This window comes from Camelina sativa, chromosome 2 (genome assembly GCF_030686135.1).
Source record: "Camelina sativa cultivar CO46 ecotype springtype chromosome 2, ASM3068613v1".
NCBI lineage: Eukaryota > Viridiplantae > Streptophyta > Magnoliopsida > Brassicales > Brassicaceae > Camelina > Camelina sativa.
In genome coordinates this window covers 4,093,750-4,114,068 of record NC_141881.1, presented here as the reverse complement: position 1 = coordinate 4,114,068, position 20,319 = coordinate 4,093,750, and the positions used below count along the sequence as shown (strand labels likewise).

Sequence of the window (20,319 nt, the reverse complement as noted above, 5' to 3'; positions counted from 1 at the left end):
GTTAATTTAAATATCAAAATTAGTTCAAATATACAAACAATTAAAATTTTATTAAAATGGAAAATTATTGCATTTCATAAACTTTTAAACATGCAAAACATAAAAGTATATTAAAATAGAAGTAGAAATCATAAATGGGGAAAAAGATTAGTTGGAATCTTGATATGCACAAGAAGCTCTGTTTGATACGTCTTTAAACTTCACTTTCATTGCCTTCTCCACGTTGACCACACAAAGAATCTATATCATCGACAAAAATGAGATACAAGTTTATCGATCAAATTCGACTTGAGTCAAAGACCGTCATCGATCAAATCACTAGAACCAGTTTATGTTGTTACCTTAAGCTCGCTGGCGACGTTTGTGGTCTGAATCACCGAGAGAGAATCAAATAAATCAATCAACGTCCACCACCTGTTTCACAGAATCAAAAAGAAACAAACCTATATGTCAAAGATACAAAACTATAATAAAGTGAACCACAAAGTTAGAAGAAGACCAATAAGGAGGCACCTCTTATTAAAACCAAAGCGCAGATCAGTCCTCACTCCTCTGAAAGTGCGGAAACATCTGTTCTGGTTTGATTTCAGAAAAGGGGAAGGAGACGATGCTCCAAATTCACTCAGATGACCTGCAACCAAAACCATCAACAGGATCAAAGAATAAATAAACAGTCAAGAGTTGAACTAAAAGACATGATAAAGAATCTTAGCTAGACACAATAAAGAATCTTAGCTACTGGTTACTGGTTTTTCCCTGAGACTTACTATGTGTTGTAGCTACAGCTGGTTCTAAACGGCTCTTTATCCTGAAAATAACAAGAATGGTTAAAAAAAATGTAGTTGACCTTAAACAAAAGTGATGGATACATCTTATGTGCAGAGATAGATACACACTTAGAACCCACCTGCCGTGTCAATCATGTCGTCCTGCAACCAAAAAATCCAAAGACATAATTAATATCTAATTAGTATAGAGAGAATGCAAACAGATAAATGAGTAGTGGAAACCGTATAGGATAACTCACCTGCTCAACTGTTTGGCAATGCGCAAACAAGATCACCTTGTCCTGTAATTGGCTTGATGATACTCGTGAATCATATTACATAACCACCTGTGATTCCCCACCCACGCTTTGGACGAGAGAAGTTGGCAAACAAAGAACCGGAGAGATCCTAAAACACAAGAAAAAGTAAGTTAGACCAATCTATTAATTGCTAACAAAAAGAAACGACGATGATGCGAGAGATCAAATTATATATGCAAAGATGTAAAAAGCAAACCTCTGTGTATGTTTAGAGAGCTTAGGAGCCACCGATTAAAGGCTAACAAGGCCATCTAGAAAGCCGAATTAATCAACGAAATTACCAAGAGCTAGACACTTTTAAAGGATGAGATATTACCTCGGCACGAGAGTGAAGCATACGGCGGACATCGGATCGAACTCTCTCTCGTACGTCGAGGAAAGTGCTGTGATGCCAGTGAGCATGACCAGGCTCGCGGCGAAAAGGTTGCTGAGCTGAGTCGGTACGGGAAACGAGTCCGCTGAGAACCGATAGAAGCACGACGAGTAGGAGAGAAGAAAACGAAGTCGATCGTGAAAACGAAGAGATGATGAGGAGGAGTAGACTAACTGGATAAGGGAGAGGCGGAGGAGTCGAAAACCGGAGAAGAAAACAACCGGAGAAGAAAGAAATCGGAAGAAGAAGAAGAAGAAGACTTAGGGTTTGTCGGCTGCGAAGTGTTGGGTTTGAGCGAAGCTCAAACTAGGTTTTCTGTTTATATAGAAAAACGCTGCATCGCAAGTCCCTCGCAATTTTTGCTAGGGATTAGCTAGGTCCCTCGCAAATCCCTAGCAAACTTATTTAAAAAATGTAATTAATATTTTCAAACTTTGCGAGTGAATTGCGAGAGACACTATAAAAAATATGTAATTTCTATAAAAATTATGTAATTTATATAAGAATTCTATGAGAATATTGAGAATTGCAAACATATAATGTCATTAGTGTTTATGGTTAAAGTTCAAGGGTTTAAAGTTGCCATTTGCGAGGGAATTGCTATGGACTGAGATATTTGCGATGGATTTGCGAGTAATTTAGGGTTTAGGTTTTGAAATTGTCATTTGTGTCCTATCTTTGATTATAAATCTTGGATTCATCTTTTTAATCATTAATAGTAATGCCATTAGTCTTAAGGGTTTAGGTTCAAGAGTTTAAATTGCGAGGGAATTGCTATGACTTGAGAAATTTACGATGGAATTGCGAGGAATTTGCTATTCAACTAGCAAAATCCTCGCAAATTTGTCGCAATCCTTGAATATCTAATTTATAAAAACCATCAAAAATAATTTTAAAAAATTAATCAAATGAAATTTGAAGTATATTATAAGGTCCAATAGGCTCATCATTCTCTTTTCTATCATCAAATATTTTAAAATTGTCCAATTTTGCATCTTCCTCTAATCATTATCTATCTTCTAACTATCTTCCTATATGTTCATTACATTGAGACATATATTTGACAAATATTCCAAAAAATTGTCCAGTTCTCCAAATATTTTGTGTTGCACTGCCCTATCTTTGATTATAAGTCTTGGATTCATCTTTTTAATCATTAATATTAATGTAATTAGTCTTTAGGGTTTAGGGTTTAGGGTTTAGGGTTTGAAGTTGTAATTTGCGAGGGAATTGCTATGATTTTCTGAATTTGCGATGGATTTGCAACTAACTTGCTATTTATCTAGCAAATCAGTCGCAAATTTGTCGCAACCATGTATATTTAATTTATAAAAACCATCAAAATAATTTGAAAAGTTAGTAAATTAACTTTCAAGTATATTATAAAGTCTAATGTCTCATCATACTCTTTCCTATCAACTTTTTAATCACTAATAGTAATGTATTTCAGAATAATTCATCTTATATATGAAAACATTGAAATGTATTTCAGAATAATTATATTAATTTTGTAATATTTATAAAAAAGTAATTTCCTAATTTTGCAATTGATTTGCAATGGCTATCACAATTCACTCGCATGTCCGTAGCAAATTTGCTATGGATTCTGTTTTCGCAAATGCGTCGCAATTTTGCGAGTGATTTGTGAGGAATGGAACCTTTCCTGCAAATATGTCGTAAATACCTCGCAATTAAGCAGTGGATTTGCGAAGACAAGCTTCCTCGAAATTTTGCGAGGGATTTGCTAGGTATTTTTATTTTCTCGTACATTCGTCGCAAATCCACCGCAAATTTGCGAGAGCTATCCTCCGTCGCAACTTCTCGGAAAAGGCGTGTTTTCTTGTAGTGATTTACTTTATTATTATCTAATGTAAGAAACAAAGTCTGAAACAAAGAGATTTTTTTATTTAAAAAAAAGTCATACTTTCAGAAAAGGGAACTAATTAATACTTTTAGGTTTACTTTATTATTATTCTAAGATAAAAATTTGTATACTTGAACAAGTGTTATAATTTAATTAACTACAAAATACTAAATTAGTGTTATCTGGGTCAAGAAATAGAATGTTCAACTAAAAGAGAATCCTCTGATATTCAATTAAAGAAAAACATATCTTTCTATAGTCACAAGATCCAAAACTACAATTACCCACTCTATATATATCCTCAACATGTAAAATTTTGTTAATAAAACTCTTACATAAATTTCTACAGTGTAACGAACATTAAAAATCAATATATTCATATAATTTTGCGTTCGAACTCATGAAAAATAATGATCTACATCCATTTAAGCCGTTTGATGATAGTCGATGGAACATCCTGATAACGTTGACACCATCAGACTTAGGTTTGAGCAATACAATAACGTTTCCCGCAGAGTTAGTAATAACCAAAGTATTATCCACCGTGACTATGGATTCTTTCACAGGATTGTTTGATTTTCACGATGTTGATAATAATGTTGTATCATCTCTTATCTTAGAAAAACATAAAAATGGATATTATCTATTTCATGGGTGGAGTATGGTTCTCCAGCGAAATAATTTCAAGAAAGGAGATATTGTTGGATTTTGGTGGGATAATTCCAAGCGTAGATTTAATTTCCAACTACTCTTTCTCGCTTAGTTGATGGAGCAAATTTTTCGCAAGTTTATTTCATCAATATTCTTATTTAATTATATTTCTATTCAATATCGTATTAGTTCTATCTAACCTATGTTTTTCTTACCAAAAAAAAAAATCTAACCTATGTTTTATAGAGATCATGTATTTTCTATTCAGTAATAAATAAATATTAATAATAAATAAATTTGACTGTTTCTATTAAATTTTATATGGAACCATTCATTATTTGGAGGATTTTGGCCGATGCATGGGTAAGGTCGTAGGGGTGCTATATTGGGATTGTTGGCGTAATGTCTCCCAAGAGTCGAGTACTCGAGTGCGTGGTGTTGTTAGATTGGCGAATTTTGGCTTTCACGTGATTGTTTCATGCAATCTTATATAAAACCAATGCTGCAATGCATATGTTTTTTTTGTTTTTTTGTTTTTTATTTATTTTTTACTGTTAGAGCAAAAGTAGACAAACGATAATTATTAAAGTTTTGATACAACGAAGTTGTAATCACGGCAAGACGGAAGCGCAATTAGTATAGTAGAAAACTAATAAAAATGACCGAACGAATTCCGTTAGAAATAATATCAAAACTAGGTGATACCCGTGCTATAGCACGGAATTATATATTTTGTTAGTTATTTTTTTTTTGTAATTTGTATTTTTGTAATATAGTTTTTTATTTGATTTATTTTATTTGTTTATATAGTGTTTATTTGTATATTTGGGGTTATACAGTAAATTGGAAATCCTAATAGAGTAAGTAGTTTGTAAAATGTAGTTTTTCACGGAAACAGACACACCACAGTAGTAGATAGTAGTTTTGTAAGAGAATAGACACTCCGCAATATCAGATAGTAGTTTCGTAAGAGGATAGACACACCCTGCTTCCATGACTTAATTTATAGTTTGATAAAAATACATGTTTTAACGGATTTAACTCAAAAAAGTTTTATATTTTAAATTTTTTAGAATTAAAATATTAATATTACTTAAATATTTTATAGACTTTAAATTTATATTATGATATTTTAAACTTTCGACGGAGTTCAAATATTTATAATAATTTAACCATCTATAAAAATTTAAATATTTATAATATCTTAAACTTTTTTAAAAAAATGTAAATATATTATAATATATTATAATATGTTTATTTTTTAAAAGTTTAAATATTCTCAAATAGAATCAAATTAAACTGTTAAATTTGGATACCTGATAAATCAAGTTTCCTGCTCATTTGTACTCAAAACATTTTAGTCACATATTTATAGTGATTATGAACCGTATTCCAAAATATTTAGTCGATGTGGGATATACAGTACACCTTTTCTGTAAATTAGTTTACAACTTTACATATAGATAATTTCTGCGTTTATAATTCTTTCTATCTATACTACTCACAATTAATTACTATAATTTCGTTAAGGAAATATTATAATATCGGAAATCAAGCAATTTAGTCAGATTTGGTAACTTGAATATTCGTTTTTAAAAGATTATCTGAATCACTAAATATTCCTTTTAAAAGATTATCTGTTAAGATCAATCTCAGTAATTAAGGAAATATCCGAATTTTTGGTAATTAAAATTTATGGTTTTCATTTAAATACCTTAAAAGAAAATGAAATAAAAGTGTTTGCCTATATCGAATGAGTTTGTTTGGGATCTTAAATAATTAATCCTGAATGAAATAATATACTGGATCCGAAAAATATTATTCTGGAATACAAACAGATCCGCGGGTTTTTTTCTTTCTGTAGTCAGATATTTTAGGATCCGCGTCCTGACCCGGCAATTTTTTAAGTGATCGACCGAGGGTATTTTTGTCATTTAAAGAAATCAAAACTATAGGTTAATTAGATTAAATTTTGTGATTCTCTAATCATTTTTAATGAAAAACCTACCAAAACCAAGTCATGGTCCATTTTTACTCTAGAGAGTACTTCTGCTTTAATAGTATAGATAAATGTTTAAAGTTGGCGAAAAAACAATTTACTGGAAACAAGACTCCACAAATATAATCAAAAGTGAAATCTCGTATTAGGATTTGATAACCGGTTTAATTAACTGGTTTAGTGAAGTATAGTTTATGTGGGATTAAGCCTCCTTTCACTTAATCCTACTCTTGTATATAAGCTAATGTAATCACACATTTTACACTTAATGAGAAATATAGTTTTATCCAATTTTGCTTAATTCTTGTTATGGGATCAGAGCACTAACAGAAATTCAAAAGCTTCCGCTATTGTTTCTCATTCATCTCTTTCTTCGATTGAGCTGAGATTGAGCTTGCTCCTTCAAATCATGAGCCGCTCGATTTCCCAGATTCTCATCGATTTTATCCTTCGCTTCTCTTTCGCTGTATTGCAATTTCTTTTGTTCGCATCTTTCATTTTCTTTTTCTTGCTTTTGATTTCGATTTCTTTGACCTAGATCTGTTGCTATCTTTTTCAATCGATCAATCAGCACAGATCCTCTTCATCTTTCTCAATTTTATCATCAGAAATGGGATCGATTAATCAGACTTCAACAGCGACTCAAAGCAATGTTCATCAAGCTCCAGATCAGTATGAGAATCCATATTTCTTGCACGCAGCGGATCATGCCGAACTTGTGCTTGTTTCCGATCGTCTCAATGATGGCTCCGAGTTTCATTCTTGGCGTTGCTCTATTCGGATGGCGCTTAATGTCCGCAACAAACTTGGCTTCATCGATGGTACAATTCCTAAACCTGCTGATACTCATCGCGATGCTGGATCTTGGTCTAGGTGTAATGACATGGTAGCTACCTAGTTAATGAATTCAGTTAGTAAAAAGATTAGCCAGAGTCTATTGTTTATGTCTACTGCTGAGGCTATTTGGAAAGATTTGCTATTTCGCTATAAGCAGGATGATGCACCAAGAATCTATGCAATTGAGCAACGATTGAGTACGATTAGGCAAGGTTCACTTGATGTTACTTCTTATTATACAGAATTGGTTACATTGTGGGAAGAACACAAGAATTACATTGAGTTGCCGGTTTGTACTTGTGGACAATGTGAATGTAATGCAGCTCTTCTATGGGAGAAACTCCAGCAGCGCAGCAAAATTACAAAGTTTTTGATGGGGCTCAATGAGAGTTATGAAGCTACTCGAAGGCATATCCTGTTGCTTAAACCTTTGCGAAATATTGTTGATGCTTTAAATATGGTAACACAAGATGAGCGACAGAGGACGGTCACTCCTTCTACCAAGCTTGAGAATGTGGTATTTCAGAACTCTGGTCCTTCTGAGGTGGCTCCTCCTGGTTATTCTAATCCAGAGGCTATGCAGAATCCGAGTGCCGGTTATTTTACTGGACCTCCAGATAACTCGGCTTATGCAGCGGTGAATTACAGGCCTAGTCAGCGTCCATACTGCACTCATTGCAATCGTTCTGGTCATACGATACAAAAGTGTTACAAGCTGAATGGTTATCCACTGGGTCATAAGTTTGGACCGAGAGCCTCTGCACAACAATACTCACTACCTCGTAGTCAAACCACTTCAGGACAACGTCCATCGTTTCCTCCACAGTCTCACTTCCAACAAACTCAGTATGCAAATCCGGGTCTGATGGCTAATGCGGTTACACAACCTGCACCTCTCTATATGCCACCACCAGCGATGACTGCTAGTAACCTCGATTTGTCTCAGTTTAGCAATGATCAAATACATTCTATGATCCATCAACTCAGCACTCATGTCAAGCTGCCTGAACAGTCATCTCCTCATCTAACTGCTATGATAACTGAGAGTGGAGCCATGGCACCTACTTCCACCGCTGGTACTGTTTCATTTGAATTTCCTTCTTCTAATCTCCGATATGAAAATCATTCATTCACTTTTCAACATCATTCACTCACTTCTTTATATACTACTCTTCCTAATGGTGCTTGGATAATTGACAGTGGAGCCACTAGCCATGTTTGTTCTGACTTGTCTTTGTTTAGTGAATTCTTTCCTGTTTCAGGTGTTACAGTCTCGCTCCCGAATGGCACTAGAGTGCCAATTACACATACTGGCACCATACATATTTCGAATGATCTAATTTTGCATAATATGTTGCATGTCTCGACTTTCAAATTTAATCTGCTAAGTGTTAGTTCTTTGTTGCATCATAATCAGTGTTCCGCACATTTTTACTCTGATACTTGTTTTCTTCAGGACTTGACGATTGGTAGAGGCGTCTTAATTCACAGTCTTTATATCTTGGAGACTAACGTTATTACTGCAAATTTCTGTGGATCCTTGCTCGTAGATGGTGACCTTTGGCATCAACGCCTAGGACATCCATCTCCTGCCAAGTTACAGCATATGTCGGGTACTTTACCTATGTCTAAATCAAGTTCTTTACATTGTCCAATTTGTCCTTTAGCAAAACAAAGAAAATTATCTTTTCCATCTCAAAATCGTTTGTCTTCTTCGCCTTTTGATCTTGTTCATCTAGATGTTTGGGGTCCTTTTTCTGTTGAGTCTGTAGAAGGTTATCGGTATTTTTTAACAATAGTGGATGACTGTACTAGAGTAACATGGCTTTATATGCTAAGAAATAAAAGTGATGATTCTATTGTCTTTCCTGATTTCATTAAGCATGTTCAAACACAACATCAGACTGCTATTAAAGCTATTAGGAGTGATAATGCACCTGAACTAGCTTTTACTCAACTTGTTAAGGATCATGGCATGGTACATCAATTTTCATGTGCATATACTCCTGAGCAAAACTCTGTTGTTGAGTGTAAACACCAGCATTTGTTAAACGTTGCATGCGCATTGTTGTTTCAATCTAATGTTCCATTACAATATTGGTCCGACTGTGTGTTTACTGCTGTTTTTCTTATTAATCGTACTCCTTCTCTTTTGTTAGATAAAATTTCTCCTTATGAAAAATTATACAAGAAAACACCGGATTATACTTTCTTACGTTCATTTGGTTGTCTTTGTTATGCATCTACTCTTGTTAAGGATAGAAACAAGTTCACTCCTAGAGCAGAGTCATGTGTTTTCTTAGGTTATTCTTCCGGTTATAAAGGCTATAAAGTTTTGAATCTCGATACTCATACTGTTTCAACGACTCGAAATGTAGTGTTTCAGGAAACTGTTTTTCCTTATAAAACTATTTCATCCGATTTACAAAGACATGACTTGTTTTCCCGAATCATCATGCCTTTATCTACACCTGTTGCTATTGATCCTGTTGATATGATTTCATATCCTGTTTATGATGGTAATGCGTTGGCTTCTGCTCATGTTACAAGTGCATCATCATCATCATCATTGTTACCTGTAACACACTCTAGTGCTCCTCCATTACCATCATCACAAGAGACTGTGACATCTGCTTCAGAACAGGCTCCTCTGATCACGACCAGGTCAAAGCGACAGGTGAAGGCTCCAGGTTACTTATCTGATTACCATTGCAATCTTATTCAAACTTCACACTCATCTGTTTCTACTTCTTCTTCTCCTCTAGTTTATGTTCCTCTTTATCCTCTCTCCTCTGTTATTACATATTCAAAACATAAGTCTCCCTATCAGGCTTTTGTTCTCTCTTGTTCACTTGAAACAGAACCGAAAAATTTCCACGAAGCCATGGCACATCCTCATTTTCCGAAGGCTATGGATGTGGAGATTACAGCTCTTGAACAGCTTCGCACATGGACTGTTGAATCTTTACCCCCACGTAAACATGTGATTGGGTGTAAATGGGTTTGCACTATCAAATATAATCCAGATGGTTTGATTGACAGATACAAAGCACGCCTAGTAGCCAAAGGATATACTCAACAGGAAGGTCTTGATTATATTGAGACCTTTTCTCCTGTGGCCATATTGGCGAGTGTCAAGTTTATCCTTGGTCTTGCTGCGAAACTAGGCTGGACTCTTACGCAAATGGATGTCACAAATGCCTTTCTCCATGGCACTATTGATGAAGAGATTTACATGAGTCTTCCGCAAGGGTATACTCCTGCAAATGGTGTACCTTTACCTCCAAATGCAGTCTGTAAGTTGCACAAATCCTTGTATGGTCTCAAACAGGCATCGTGGCAGTGGTACCATTGTTTTTCGAAAGTGGTTCACGATGAAGGCTTTGAGCAGTCTCCTGTTGACAATACTTTGTTTGTTAAGCAAACTGGTGACAGGTTCATAGCATTATTGGTCTATGTCGATGACATTATGATTGCATCCAATAATGACTTTGATTTACAGGCTCTTCAGGATGCTTTGCATAAGGCGTTTAAGATTAAAGATCTCGGTGCTCCTCGATATTTTCTAGGTCTTGAAATAGCCAGGAATGCTTCGGGGATTTCCATATGTCAGCGCAAATATGCTCTGGATATTCTTGCTGCAACAGGTATGCTTGCCTGTAGACCTGAGACTGTTCCCATGGATCTGACTGTTCACTTAACTAGGGACTCAGGGAACTTGTTAGCGAATGGAACTTCGTATAGAGAATTGGTTGGGCGATTGTTATATCTTACTATCAGTAGGCCAGATATCACCTTTGCTGTCAACAATCTTAGCCAGTTCCTTTCATGTCCAACTGATATTCATTATGCTGCTGCTATACGTGTACTACGCTACATCAAGAGTAATCCGGGACAGGGACTTTTTTACTCTGTGGACACGGAACTATGTCTCAATGCGTTCAGTGATGCGAATTATGGTACTTGCCCTGATTCTCGCCGTTCTGTCACTGGCTTCTGCGTTTACCTTGGTACATCTTTGATAAGCTGGAAGTCTAAGAAGCAAGGGACTGTGAGCCGTAGTAGTACAGAAGCAGAGTATCGCAGCATGGCCTTAGCTACTTGTGAACTTCTTTGGTTAACTCAGCTGCTGAAGGACTTGAAAGTGCAGATACGGGTTCCTGCCAAACTTTTTTGTGACAACAAATCGGCAATGCACATCACGACTAATCCGGTCTTCCACAAGAGGACAAAGCACATTGAAATTGATTGCCACACTGTTTGTGATCAGGTGAAGAACGGTTTCTTGAAGTTGTTTCACGTGAAAAGTGCCAATCAGCACGCTGATATCCTCACTAAATCTTTGCACCCTGGTCCGTTTCATTCTTTGTTATCTCGCATGTCAATCTCAAGTCTCTTTCACCCTGATCATGCTTCGGTTTCAGAGACTTGAGGGGGGTGTATTAGGATTTGATAACCGGTTTAATTAACTGGTTTAGTGAAGTATAGTTTATGTGGGATTAAGCCTCCTTTCACTTAATCCTACTCTTTTATATAAAGCTAATGTAATCACACATTTTACACTTAATGAGAAATATAGTTTTATCCAATCTTTGCTTAATTCTTGTTATCTCGGATGACAAAGAGAAAAATGAAACACAATATAATAACAAGAGGTTTTTTATTCATCTTATATACTACGTTGATGTGTGTCAGGTTTTAACCTAGAATAACACAACCGAAAAGCTGCAAGTGCACAGTAAATCGATTGTAGTACTTAAGGTATCAATATCACAGAGACTAGTAAGCTAGACGACGAGTTTTATGAAGAAGAAATGGCTAAGACAAAATAAAAAGGGGTTTGTTGTGGGTCTTCCTACGAACCAAAATAGAAAGCAAATAAGAAATAAAGCTATGTAAATATCAATAGACGAAGTGTTGGGCAGCAGGGATTTCTCAGGGTATCATGGATCGAGTCATACTAATAAACTAAACAGAGAATTATCGATTATTAACGTTCAAGAACTCAAATTTGGACTAAGCAATTGGCCCCATAGAACTGAATCACTATGTCTAGACAATCTAGTTTACTCTATTTCCGCAGGTAAATAGGAGCTAAACACATATAAATAATGCAAGTTTGATAAGTTAACAAACAAAACTCAATAACTCAACTTTTGGTTGGTTATGACGCTTTGCTCATCTAAATTACTTCAGGCGATTTAAATCTATCCTAAAAGCAGTAGCTAAGGCGTAATTCAAGCAGTAAGCAACAAAGATATATTTAGATGGAGAAATATAAACGAACAGACCCAAATCTAATCACCCTAGTCAAAAATCCATGAATCCCCTTTTCAAAACCATTAAACCCAATAAAAAAACTACTCAGACATACTCATGCAACTCAAAGCTATATGAATAAGATATTTCATAAAAGATGAAAAGTATGAGAAAAGGGTTTAGAGATCTTCTCTAAAATACAATGGAAACGAAAGAAACTAGAAAGACTAGAAGAGATTTGGGTGACTTCAATTGAGGGCTTCCAAGAAGAGCTAAAGGAGGACGAGCTTCGACGGCTGTGAAGGAGTCTCTGGTCGTCTCTAGGACAGCTGGTGGAGGCACAAATGAATCACAAAGAAGGCACAACCCTCGGTCTTAAAGAGTATTTATAATTATAATGTTTTGTCTTACATTAGGGTTTGTAAGAGTAAAGTTGTATTTTCTTCTTGAGTACAGGACAAGAGGCGGCGAAAGAAGGTTTTGGACCGTCGTGAAAGCTTGGACTGGGCCGCCATAATGGTTGCTGGTCAGGCCTTCAATAAAAGTCCATCAACTAGATGCTTTTCTTTACGTCGGTTTATAACACGTCTCGTAAATCGAGAATATCTTCCAGGTGGCTGAATGGATTGACTTGATTTCACTTTAAGGAGAAAGACGACTCTTCCAGCTTTCCATAAACACCAAGCTTGATAGAATAAAAGTTCTGGAAGTTTTTCAAACGTGGCCTTTACTGTAAAGCTCTGAATCTGTTTTGAAACATGTTTTTCTTGTATTTTGGTCCAATTTGATATAAAACCTGTAAAACCTTCTTAAAACCTGAAATATTTGATAATAAACCTTTTATACCTAAAATCTTATCAAAATCTTCCTAAATGCATGTTGCGGGGTCTAAACAGGTCATTATCAGAGACTAAAGTGAGTCTAGAGTACATGGTCAGAGTGGTTGAGCGGATGGGACAAGTAGTATATACAATCAAATTAGATACTATACGTTCAATGTTAGTTTCATCATGAATGTATGAAGACGTTCGTATTGGACTGGTGGTGGACATGGGTTCCATGGAAGGAAAGTTTGTGAGAAGTTCAATTTCCATGGCGCTTTCTGATTTCTATCATCTCAACAATGGCTACAGAACCAGGGTCTCTCTCTTATCCAGAGACTCTCATGGTTACCCTCTCCAAGCTCTAGCGGCAGGTACTTCAATACACTTTTGTATTCGTTTCTGCATTTACCTTTGATGCTTGCGTCTTAGATTGTTTTCTTTGGAACCACAAGATCACAATACAGTAAGTATCGGTGTGGTGATAGATAAATCAACGCGGTATTAAAATTTTAAGATCATGATGTGAATCTTGCTAGTAAAATTTCAGTTGTAGTTGACACTAGGACGCCTTATGGTAACGTAACATGTCCTTCAGACGCTTTGAAATTGGCTTGGTTTGAAGATTTATCGGAAATTCGGTTCAAGTTCACCCGGTTATATAAAAAATGTTAGAAATACCTAAGCTTAGTTAATTAGGTTGAAACAAACAAGCTGAATTCAGATGCTTTTAAACAAAAACAAATTGGCATAGTGATATGGTATATAAACTTTAGTTTCAGTATTTTTGTTTAGTACCACGAAAAAAATAACAAATCAAGAAACTATGTGAAAATGTTTTGAACAAAACAAAACAAAACGTTTGGTGATATTTTTGAAAAACACAAAACCTAATAGTGGTAAATTTCATCGGCAAAAGTAGTTTTTAACGTGATATTGTTTAATTGCATTAGTTTTGCATCACCTTTTGAAAGTGTTCACTTTTCATTTTGCGTAACTGTCTGGACATGTAATTGTTAAAACAGCCATGGATCTCGTACAAACTGGACAAGTGGAAACAGTTGTTGGTGGACAATCGTTGCTTGAAGCAAAAGTTTTGGCAGAACTTGGAGAGAAAGCTAAAGTGCCAGTGATATCATTCCCAGTACCTAGCTCTTCGAGCTTGACCAAATATAGTCACTTTATTCAAGCTACGCAGTTTTTATTGGACATCTGTTATTCTTATCTAAGAGAGTATACAACCTTTGGTCGGACATTTCCAACAAAACGCTATACACATCGAGTACAAGGCTGAAGTTTCTGTCTCATGTAATGAAGAATGTATCATGAAGCACCTAAGAAAGATAAAGACCTTGGGGATAAGGATTTGCGTAGTGCACGTCTCTGAAAGCATTGCAAATATTATTTTCCCATGTGCTCGGACGTTAGAAATGATGGAGTAAGGGCATGCATGGATTCTTACAGCGAGAAGCATGGATAATTTTCAAGACACAAACTATTTAGCAAATGAGGCAATGGAAGGTGTGATTGGTTTTAAGTCTTATATTCCATTAACTAAGGAGCTTCACAATTTTACTTTGAGATGGAAGAGATCTTTGCTACCCGAAGAAGTTACGAGGATGAGCATTTGTAGCGTATGGGCTCACGATATAGCTTGGAGTCTTGCAAGAGCAGCAGAAGTAGCAAGGGTACATCTGCTTGAGGGAATCTTAGAAAGTACTACTAAACATAAAGGTTTGAGTGGTGACATCAAAATAATGGATAGAAAAATAATCTCATACAAATTTGAGATTATAAATATGATAGGACGAGGTGAAAGAAGTGTAGGATTTTGGAGCTCCGGTAGTTTCATAACTAAGAATAGAAGAAAAAATTTGTCTTCTACCAATGTACTTGAGACAATAATCTGGCCTGGAGGGTCTACTAGAATTCCGAAAGCCCGTTTGAAGAAAGAGGAGAACCATAGTTCAAAGAAGAAGCTGAGAGTTTTGGTACTAGCGGGAAACTTCAGACCACAATTATTGGAAGTGAAAACAGGAGTCACAGCTGCTAGAGGTTACTGCATAGAAGTTTTCGAAACGTCAATTCGACCTTTCAATTATGAACTGGAGTATATACCTTGGCCTGTTGCATTTAACTACCATCACTACAACGAGCTAGCGTATGCAATCTATGACCAGGTAATTAAGATTTAGATGTTTGTATTTTTATTCCATCGTTAGAGTTATATATACATTAATCTTCATTATTTTATTTTTGTTTTGCTACTTCTCTTCGACAGAAAGACAAGTATGATGTAGCTGTTGGAGATATCACAGTTACTGATAACAGATGTACATATGTAGATTTTACATTACTATTCACTGATATTGGCGATCGCGGTTGTGGCTGCCAAAGACAAAAGCATGTAGAACTTGGTTGAAAAAGGTTTTCCATTGGTTCAAAACGTGTCAAGAGAAATCGCAATGCTAAGGAGAACAGAGAAGCTAAAAGCCATGGAGAATTGGTTGTTTCGTAGAGAATCAATGTCATCCACAGGGGATAACACGTGTGATCCTCTCTCGGTTTACTCATTTCGCGGTTTGTTTATGATCACAGGAGTTTCTTTTGCGTTTGCTCTAATCGTCTATCAAATCCCATAGAACAGAGAACAAAGACAAGCAGTGATTAAACATAGCATGTTCAGTTAGTAGTGAATCTAATGAAAATAGTATCTTTCAATAACCAGAAGACTCTTTAATTTACAATCACCCACAAAAACTATATAAATCGTTGTTACAGAGCAAACTATAGTTTAAATCCAAAATATTCATAAAGTTTTGTTAGCTAAATCATGTAGGCAAACGTACTTAAGAGTAATAAGACACAATTGACTCTCTGCTCATGAACTAGAGAACAGAGAGATTTGTGTCTTTCGAAAGTGCCCAAATTGTATTTAAGAGAAGGCTCTCTGAAAATGGCATTTTTCTCTTCCCATTTTCTTCTTCTCTCCCTTCTCCATATCTTCTAAATTAAACAAAATCAAAAACTATACGAATTTTTAACAAAAAAGAAACGAAAAATTGCGAAAGAGCTCTATCGGATGAAGGTTAAGGAAAATGCAAGATCTAAAGGCTGTATTTTAAAACTTTCGAATCCTTGTTGCATATGAATCCGTCTAACTACGAAAGATTTCAAAAAGTAAAGACGATACTGATATCCCTGAATCCCTCTCACAGGAAAATCTCAAACCCTAGCCGATTTGGGGAAGACGAAGGGATGGTTTATAAAGTGAATCGAGAGGGGTATAAATGTCTTTCCAGAATTATATGCTTTGACTAGAATCCTCTGTCTGTGAAATCCCCACCACTCTCCCTGAAAGTAGCTAATTCAAAGAGACTCCTTTGTGTACGCTCTGTTTTCTTTTTTACAATATTAGGAAGGAAACACTTTTTTTTTTTTTTTTTTTTTTTTTTTTTTTTTTTTTTTAACTCGAATCATTTGATTGATAAAAGATAAAACCAAAAGGCGAACAAAGGTTCAAGATCTCAAAAACGCTATGAAAAAACAACATTAATAACGATAACAAACTAAAGCTCCATTTCACTTCCTGCCTCATCCTCATCAAACTCTGCACTATCATTAGTCTCAGCTGCGTCTTCTCTCTTCTTCTATCCGATCATGTAACCATAAAGGACCACCCAAGAATAGGTATGAAGAAAGTCTGCCGTCTCTGGTGACACTTTGAGCAATATCTCTAGCCAAAGAATTAGCTTTCAATGAAGAAAATTTAAATTGTATCATGCCCATTCCTTGTATGACACCAGCAATCTTCTCCACCTGAGATCTATACTTTGGCCAGCTCAAAGGATCCTCCCAAGCCAGGAACGCAGCTTGACAATCCAACCAGACTTCACATGAGAAAATCTGTAGAGTATGAAGACTTTGTAAACACCACAGGATACAGCCTAGCTCCGCAGAAATTCTATTCACCCGTGGAGGAAAGGCATGAAACTTAACCTCCCCTGCATCATCCCGCAAAATCCAAGCTCCACCACAGAAATAACGATCATTCACCCAAGCACAGTGAACATTACATTTTAGGACTCCCGGTGGTGGCTTCCTCCATCGGTCAGGTCTCAGTGCTACCCGTTGGTCACCAGCGTTACTGTCTTCCAAGTGCTTGACTCGTTGACATAACCATAGATCAGAGTTCTCCAACGCCCCAGCTAGTAACACATGAGGATCCTGCATTCTCCCAGAAAAGATATATCCATTACGTGCTTTCCAAATCTCCCAGAGAATCCAAGGAATAGCATTCCGATAGTCCTCCCGTATATCCCCTCTACCCATCAGCTGCAATAAATGATGAATATTATCTGCAATAGATGTTGAGAAGCCCTGTGATGGTAATGGAAGTAAAGCCGCCTCCCACACTCGAGTAGCAAGGGTACAACCAAAAAGCACATGTGTGATAGTTTCGTCCTCCATGCGGCACTCCTGGCATATAGGGTTCATCTGTATTCCATGTTGCCTCAAACATTCCGCCACCGCCAAAGCACCAGACAAAGCTCTCCATAAGAATATGCGTATTTTTGGCTCTGTTTTTGTATGCCAAATCTGTGCTTTGAGCTCATTCACCACTTGAGCCTCCTCACTAACAATTACTCCAGCTGATATTTCAGAGTTAAGGAGCCAATTTCCACTCTTCACCGAATACTTGCCATCTTTTGTGAACGCCCACACATGCTTATCCTTAATATTTGGCGCAGGGGGAAACGACTGAATTTTCATGACATCATCCGGAGGAAACAACCGTTGTAAAGTCCCAGTGTTCCACTCACCCTTTGAAGTTATAAGTGCTGAGACCTTCAGGTTGAGATCAATCTGCATTTCTATGTTAAACGGCCGCCTTGGAGACTCATCAAGGATCCACCTATCTAGCCAAACGTTAGTGCTCCTGCCGTCCCCAATGGACTTCATTAGCCCCTTCTGTAGTAGCTCCCGACCAAACATGATGCTTCTCCATGCATAGGACGGCCTGGATCCGTTGTTTGCATCAAGGATGTTTGTGTCAGCATAATACCTTGCCTTGTATACACGTGAAACAACCCGACCCTTTTTTTTTTTTTCTTTTTAATAATTAAATACAAGATATAATTAAGTATCCCATACTACTTAATTAAACAAACCAACCCACACACGGTAACCAACCAATAATAAACCAACATCCAATTACATGCACAGCGGAAACATATCAATAATACAAAACCAATACAATAACACTTCTATCCATTCTATCCAGCAACCTAACATATCTCTATCCAAGGTTCCATCCTAAACAATATAACAAAGACCAACAACACACAAACGAGACCCTAGTTCATCCTCCTCCTCATCGCCATGATTCCACGTCACATACCTGCACACCACAAACAACAATTGAGATGCGTAAGTATTATCATAAATACTTAGTGAGGCCGTCCTCCCATCTACTGGGTTATACACACAAGCATATGAGACCCTCAAGTTTAAGCAAAACAAACAACACACAACAATACATCAAACCAGGGAATCAAGTCTCGACTGAGACCAGTGTCGACCGATGCCTCACGGTGTCGATCGATGCTACAAACAATGGTGTCGACCGATGCTAAACAGTGTCGACCGGTGTCACTCCAAATGGTGTCGACCGATGCTTCCTAGTGTCGATCGATGCCTCCTCTGCAGACACGATCTGCGCGAAACCGAACATCGAACTCTCCTTCCCAATCATCTCGAATCCGTCTCAAACTCACCCAATTACCTCAGAAATCACTGGGAATCACAAAAACAACGAACCCAAGCAACAAAACAACACAAACAGCAAAGAAAACACACAAACAAGAGAGATCTCATGCTTAGATCAACCATGGTCAAGCACTCACCTCAAGAACAGGAAGATTGGATTGAGAAACGTGGAAAACAACACCTCCAGAAGCTCCCCCTTCGTTTCCAGCAACAGCTAACCCTCCTACAGCCTCAGATCTCTCCAAAAACCCCAAGAACAAACCCAGAAAGTCACAGAAACGTTTTCTCTCTTTTCTCTCTTTCTCTTTCTCTCAAAAGCGGCGACTACCAACAAAATAACACGACCTAGGGTCGTTTTCCCCTTTTACACACGATTTAGGGATTTTAATTGAACCAAACCGAACCAATCGACAATTAAATAAAACCCGACCAAACCGGAAAAACATGGTGTCGATCGATGCCACCAAGGGTGTCGATCGACACCCACACCAAATTTACAAAAATTGGTTCGCGGATGTTACAATTCTCCCCCACCAATAAGGATTCGTCCTCGAATCCCGCAAAACCGTCCAACTGTCAAAGACCTCCGTGCCACCGTCAACACGGCCCGCACGTCCCCGACCGGACTAAATACCGTCAGCCAAGGTTTCCCGTGCACTGTCGCAACAGCCCGCACACCTCCGACTGAACCACGAGGTCTCCCTCTAGTCAATATACTCACATCAAAGACACTATTTGCTCACAACTCAGTGCTTCCCCCGTCCGTGGTCGCAACCAACGAATCATGCCGGCTCGCTATCAGGCCAACCGCCTTAAGCTACGGCATCCAGGAAGTCACTCACACACACACTCCCCCCGCTCTCAGGTTGCAACCTTCGAGTCATACCGGCTCACTGCCAGGCCACAGCCTACAGCTACGGTATCCAGGGAGTCTCACACGCCCACTCCCCCCGCTCTCGGGTCGCAACCCTCGAGACATACCGGCTCACTGCCGAGCCACGGCTCACAGCTACGGTATCCAGGGAGTCTCACACGCCCACTCCCCCCGCTCTCCGGTCGCAACCCTCGAGACATACCGGCTCACTGCCGAGCCACGGCTCACAGCTACGGTATCCAGGGAGTCTCAAAATCCCGCTCTAAGGTCGTCACCCTAAAGCGCGCTCACGGATCGTCATCCGAAGCAAACATACCACTCCCACTCTCTGGCCACAAAGTCCATTGAGCTATCGGTATCACATGAGTTGGGCTCACACTATCCTGAGCAAATAAGTCTGATGTCAACGAGTATCTCCCGACTAGATCTACCTCAACACTTTCCATTTCTGGAAACTTCTATTTTTTAGAAACTTTCCATTTATAGCAATCTTCTATTTATGGAAACTTTCCATTTATAGACTCCCGTGCTATTTCCTTTCCAGTGATTTTTCACAAATCCCAAAACCAAAGAACTCCAACTTTTATTAGAACCTCAAATGCAATAATCGTTTACAACTCCAAATGAAAATACATAATGAAAGAAAGAATACATAAGCTAAAACTAAGCGCCGGAATGGACACCCGGTCCTCCCTTCGGCTGCGCTGCAACCTCCATCATCTGCCTCCTCTTAGGAAAGAAAGGCCTGATATGCCCTTCCTCCCCGCAATGATAACACACTCGAC

At 37.6% G+C, this 20,319-nt stretch overlaps 1 protein-coding gene and 2 long non-coding RNA genes across 5 annotated transcripts; 2 read left to right on the top strand and 1 right to left on the bottom strand.

Moving 5' to 3' along the window:
- Window positions 1-46: 46 nt before the first annotated feature.
- LOC104717356 (uncharacterized) lies at window positions 47-1,732 on the bottom strand. 3 transcript variants are annotated; one of them, XR_015573602.1, is made up of 7 exons: window positions 1,404-1,732; window positions 1,028-1,175; window positions 897-929; window positions 768-808; window positions 514-631; window positions 342-414; window positions 47-240 (listed from the first exon to the last, which is right to left on the bottom strand). It is a non-coding gene; the product is annotated as an uncharacterized LOC104717356 (long non-coding RNA). The 3 variants fall into 3 exon arrangements; XR_015573591.1 differs by having other exon boundaries at window positions 908-929; window positions 1,404-1,572; XR_756191.3 differs by having other exon boundaries at window positions 908-929; window positions 1,284-1,421.
- A 1,913-nt stretch (window positions 1,733-3,645) lies between these two features.
- Window positions 3,646-4,288, top strand: LOC147948234 (uncharacterized). Its single transcript, XR_015573572.1, has 2 exons — window positions 3,646-3,856; window positions 3,945-4,288. It is a non-coding gene; the product is annotated as an uncharacterized LOC147948234 (long non-coding RNA).
- An 8,796-nt stretch (window positions 4,289-13,084) lies between these two features.
- LOC104717346 (glutamate receptor 1.4-like) lies at window positions 13,085-15,508 on the top strand. Its single transcript, XM_087465889.1, has 5 exons — window positions 13,085-13,265; window positions 13,917-14,105; window positions 14,356-14,714; window positions 14,790-15,071; window positions 15,173-15,508. Exons 1-5 carry the CDS (start codon window positions 13,085-13,087, stop codon window positions 15,311-15,313), a joined length of 1,152 nt encoding a protein of 383 aa, XP_087322015.1. The 3' UTR covers window positions 15,314-15,508.
- The last annotated feature ends 4,811 nt before the right edge of the window (window positions 15,509-20,319 follow it).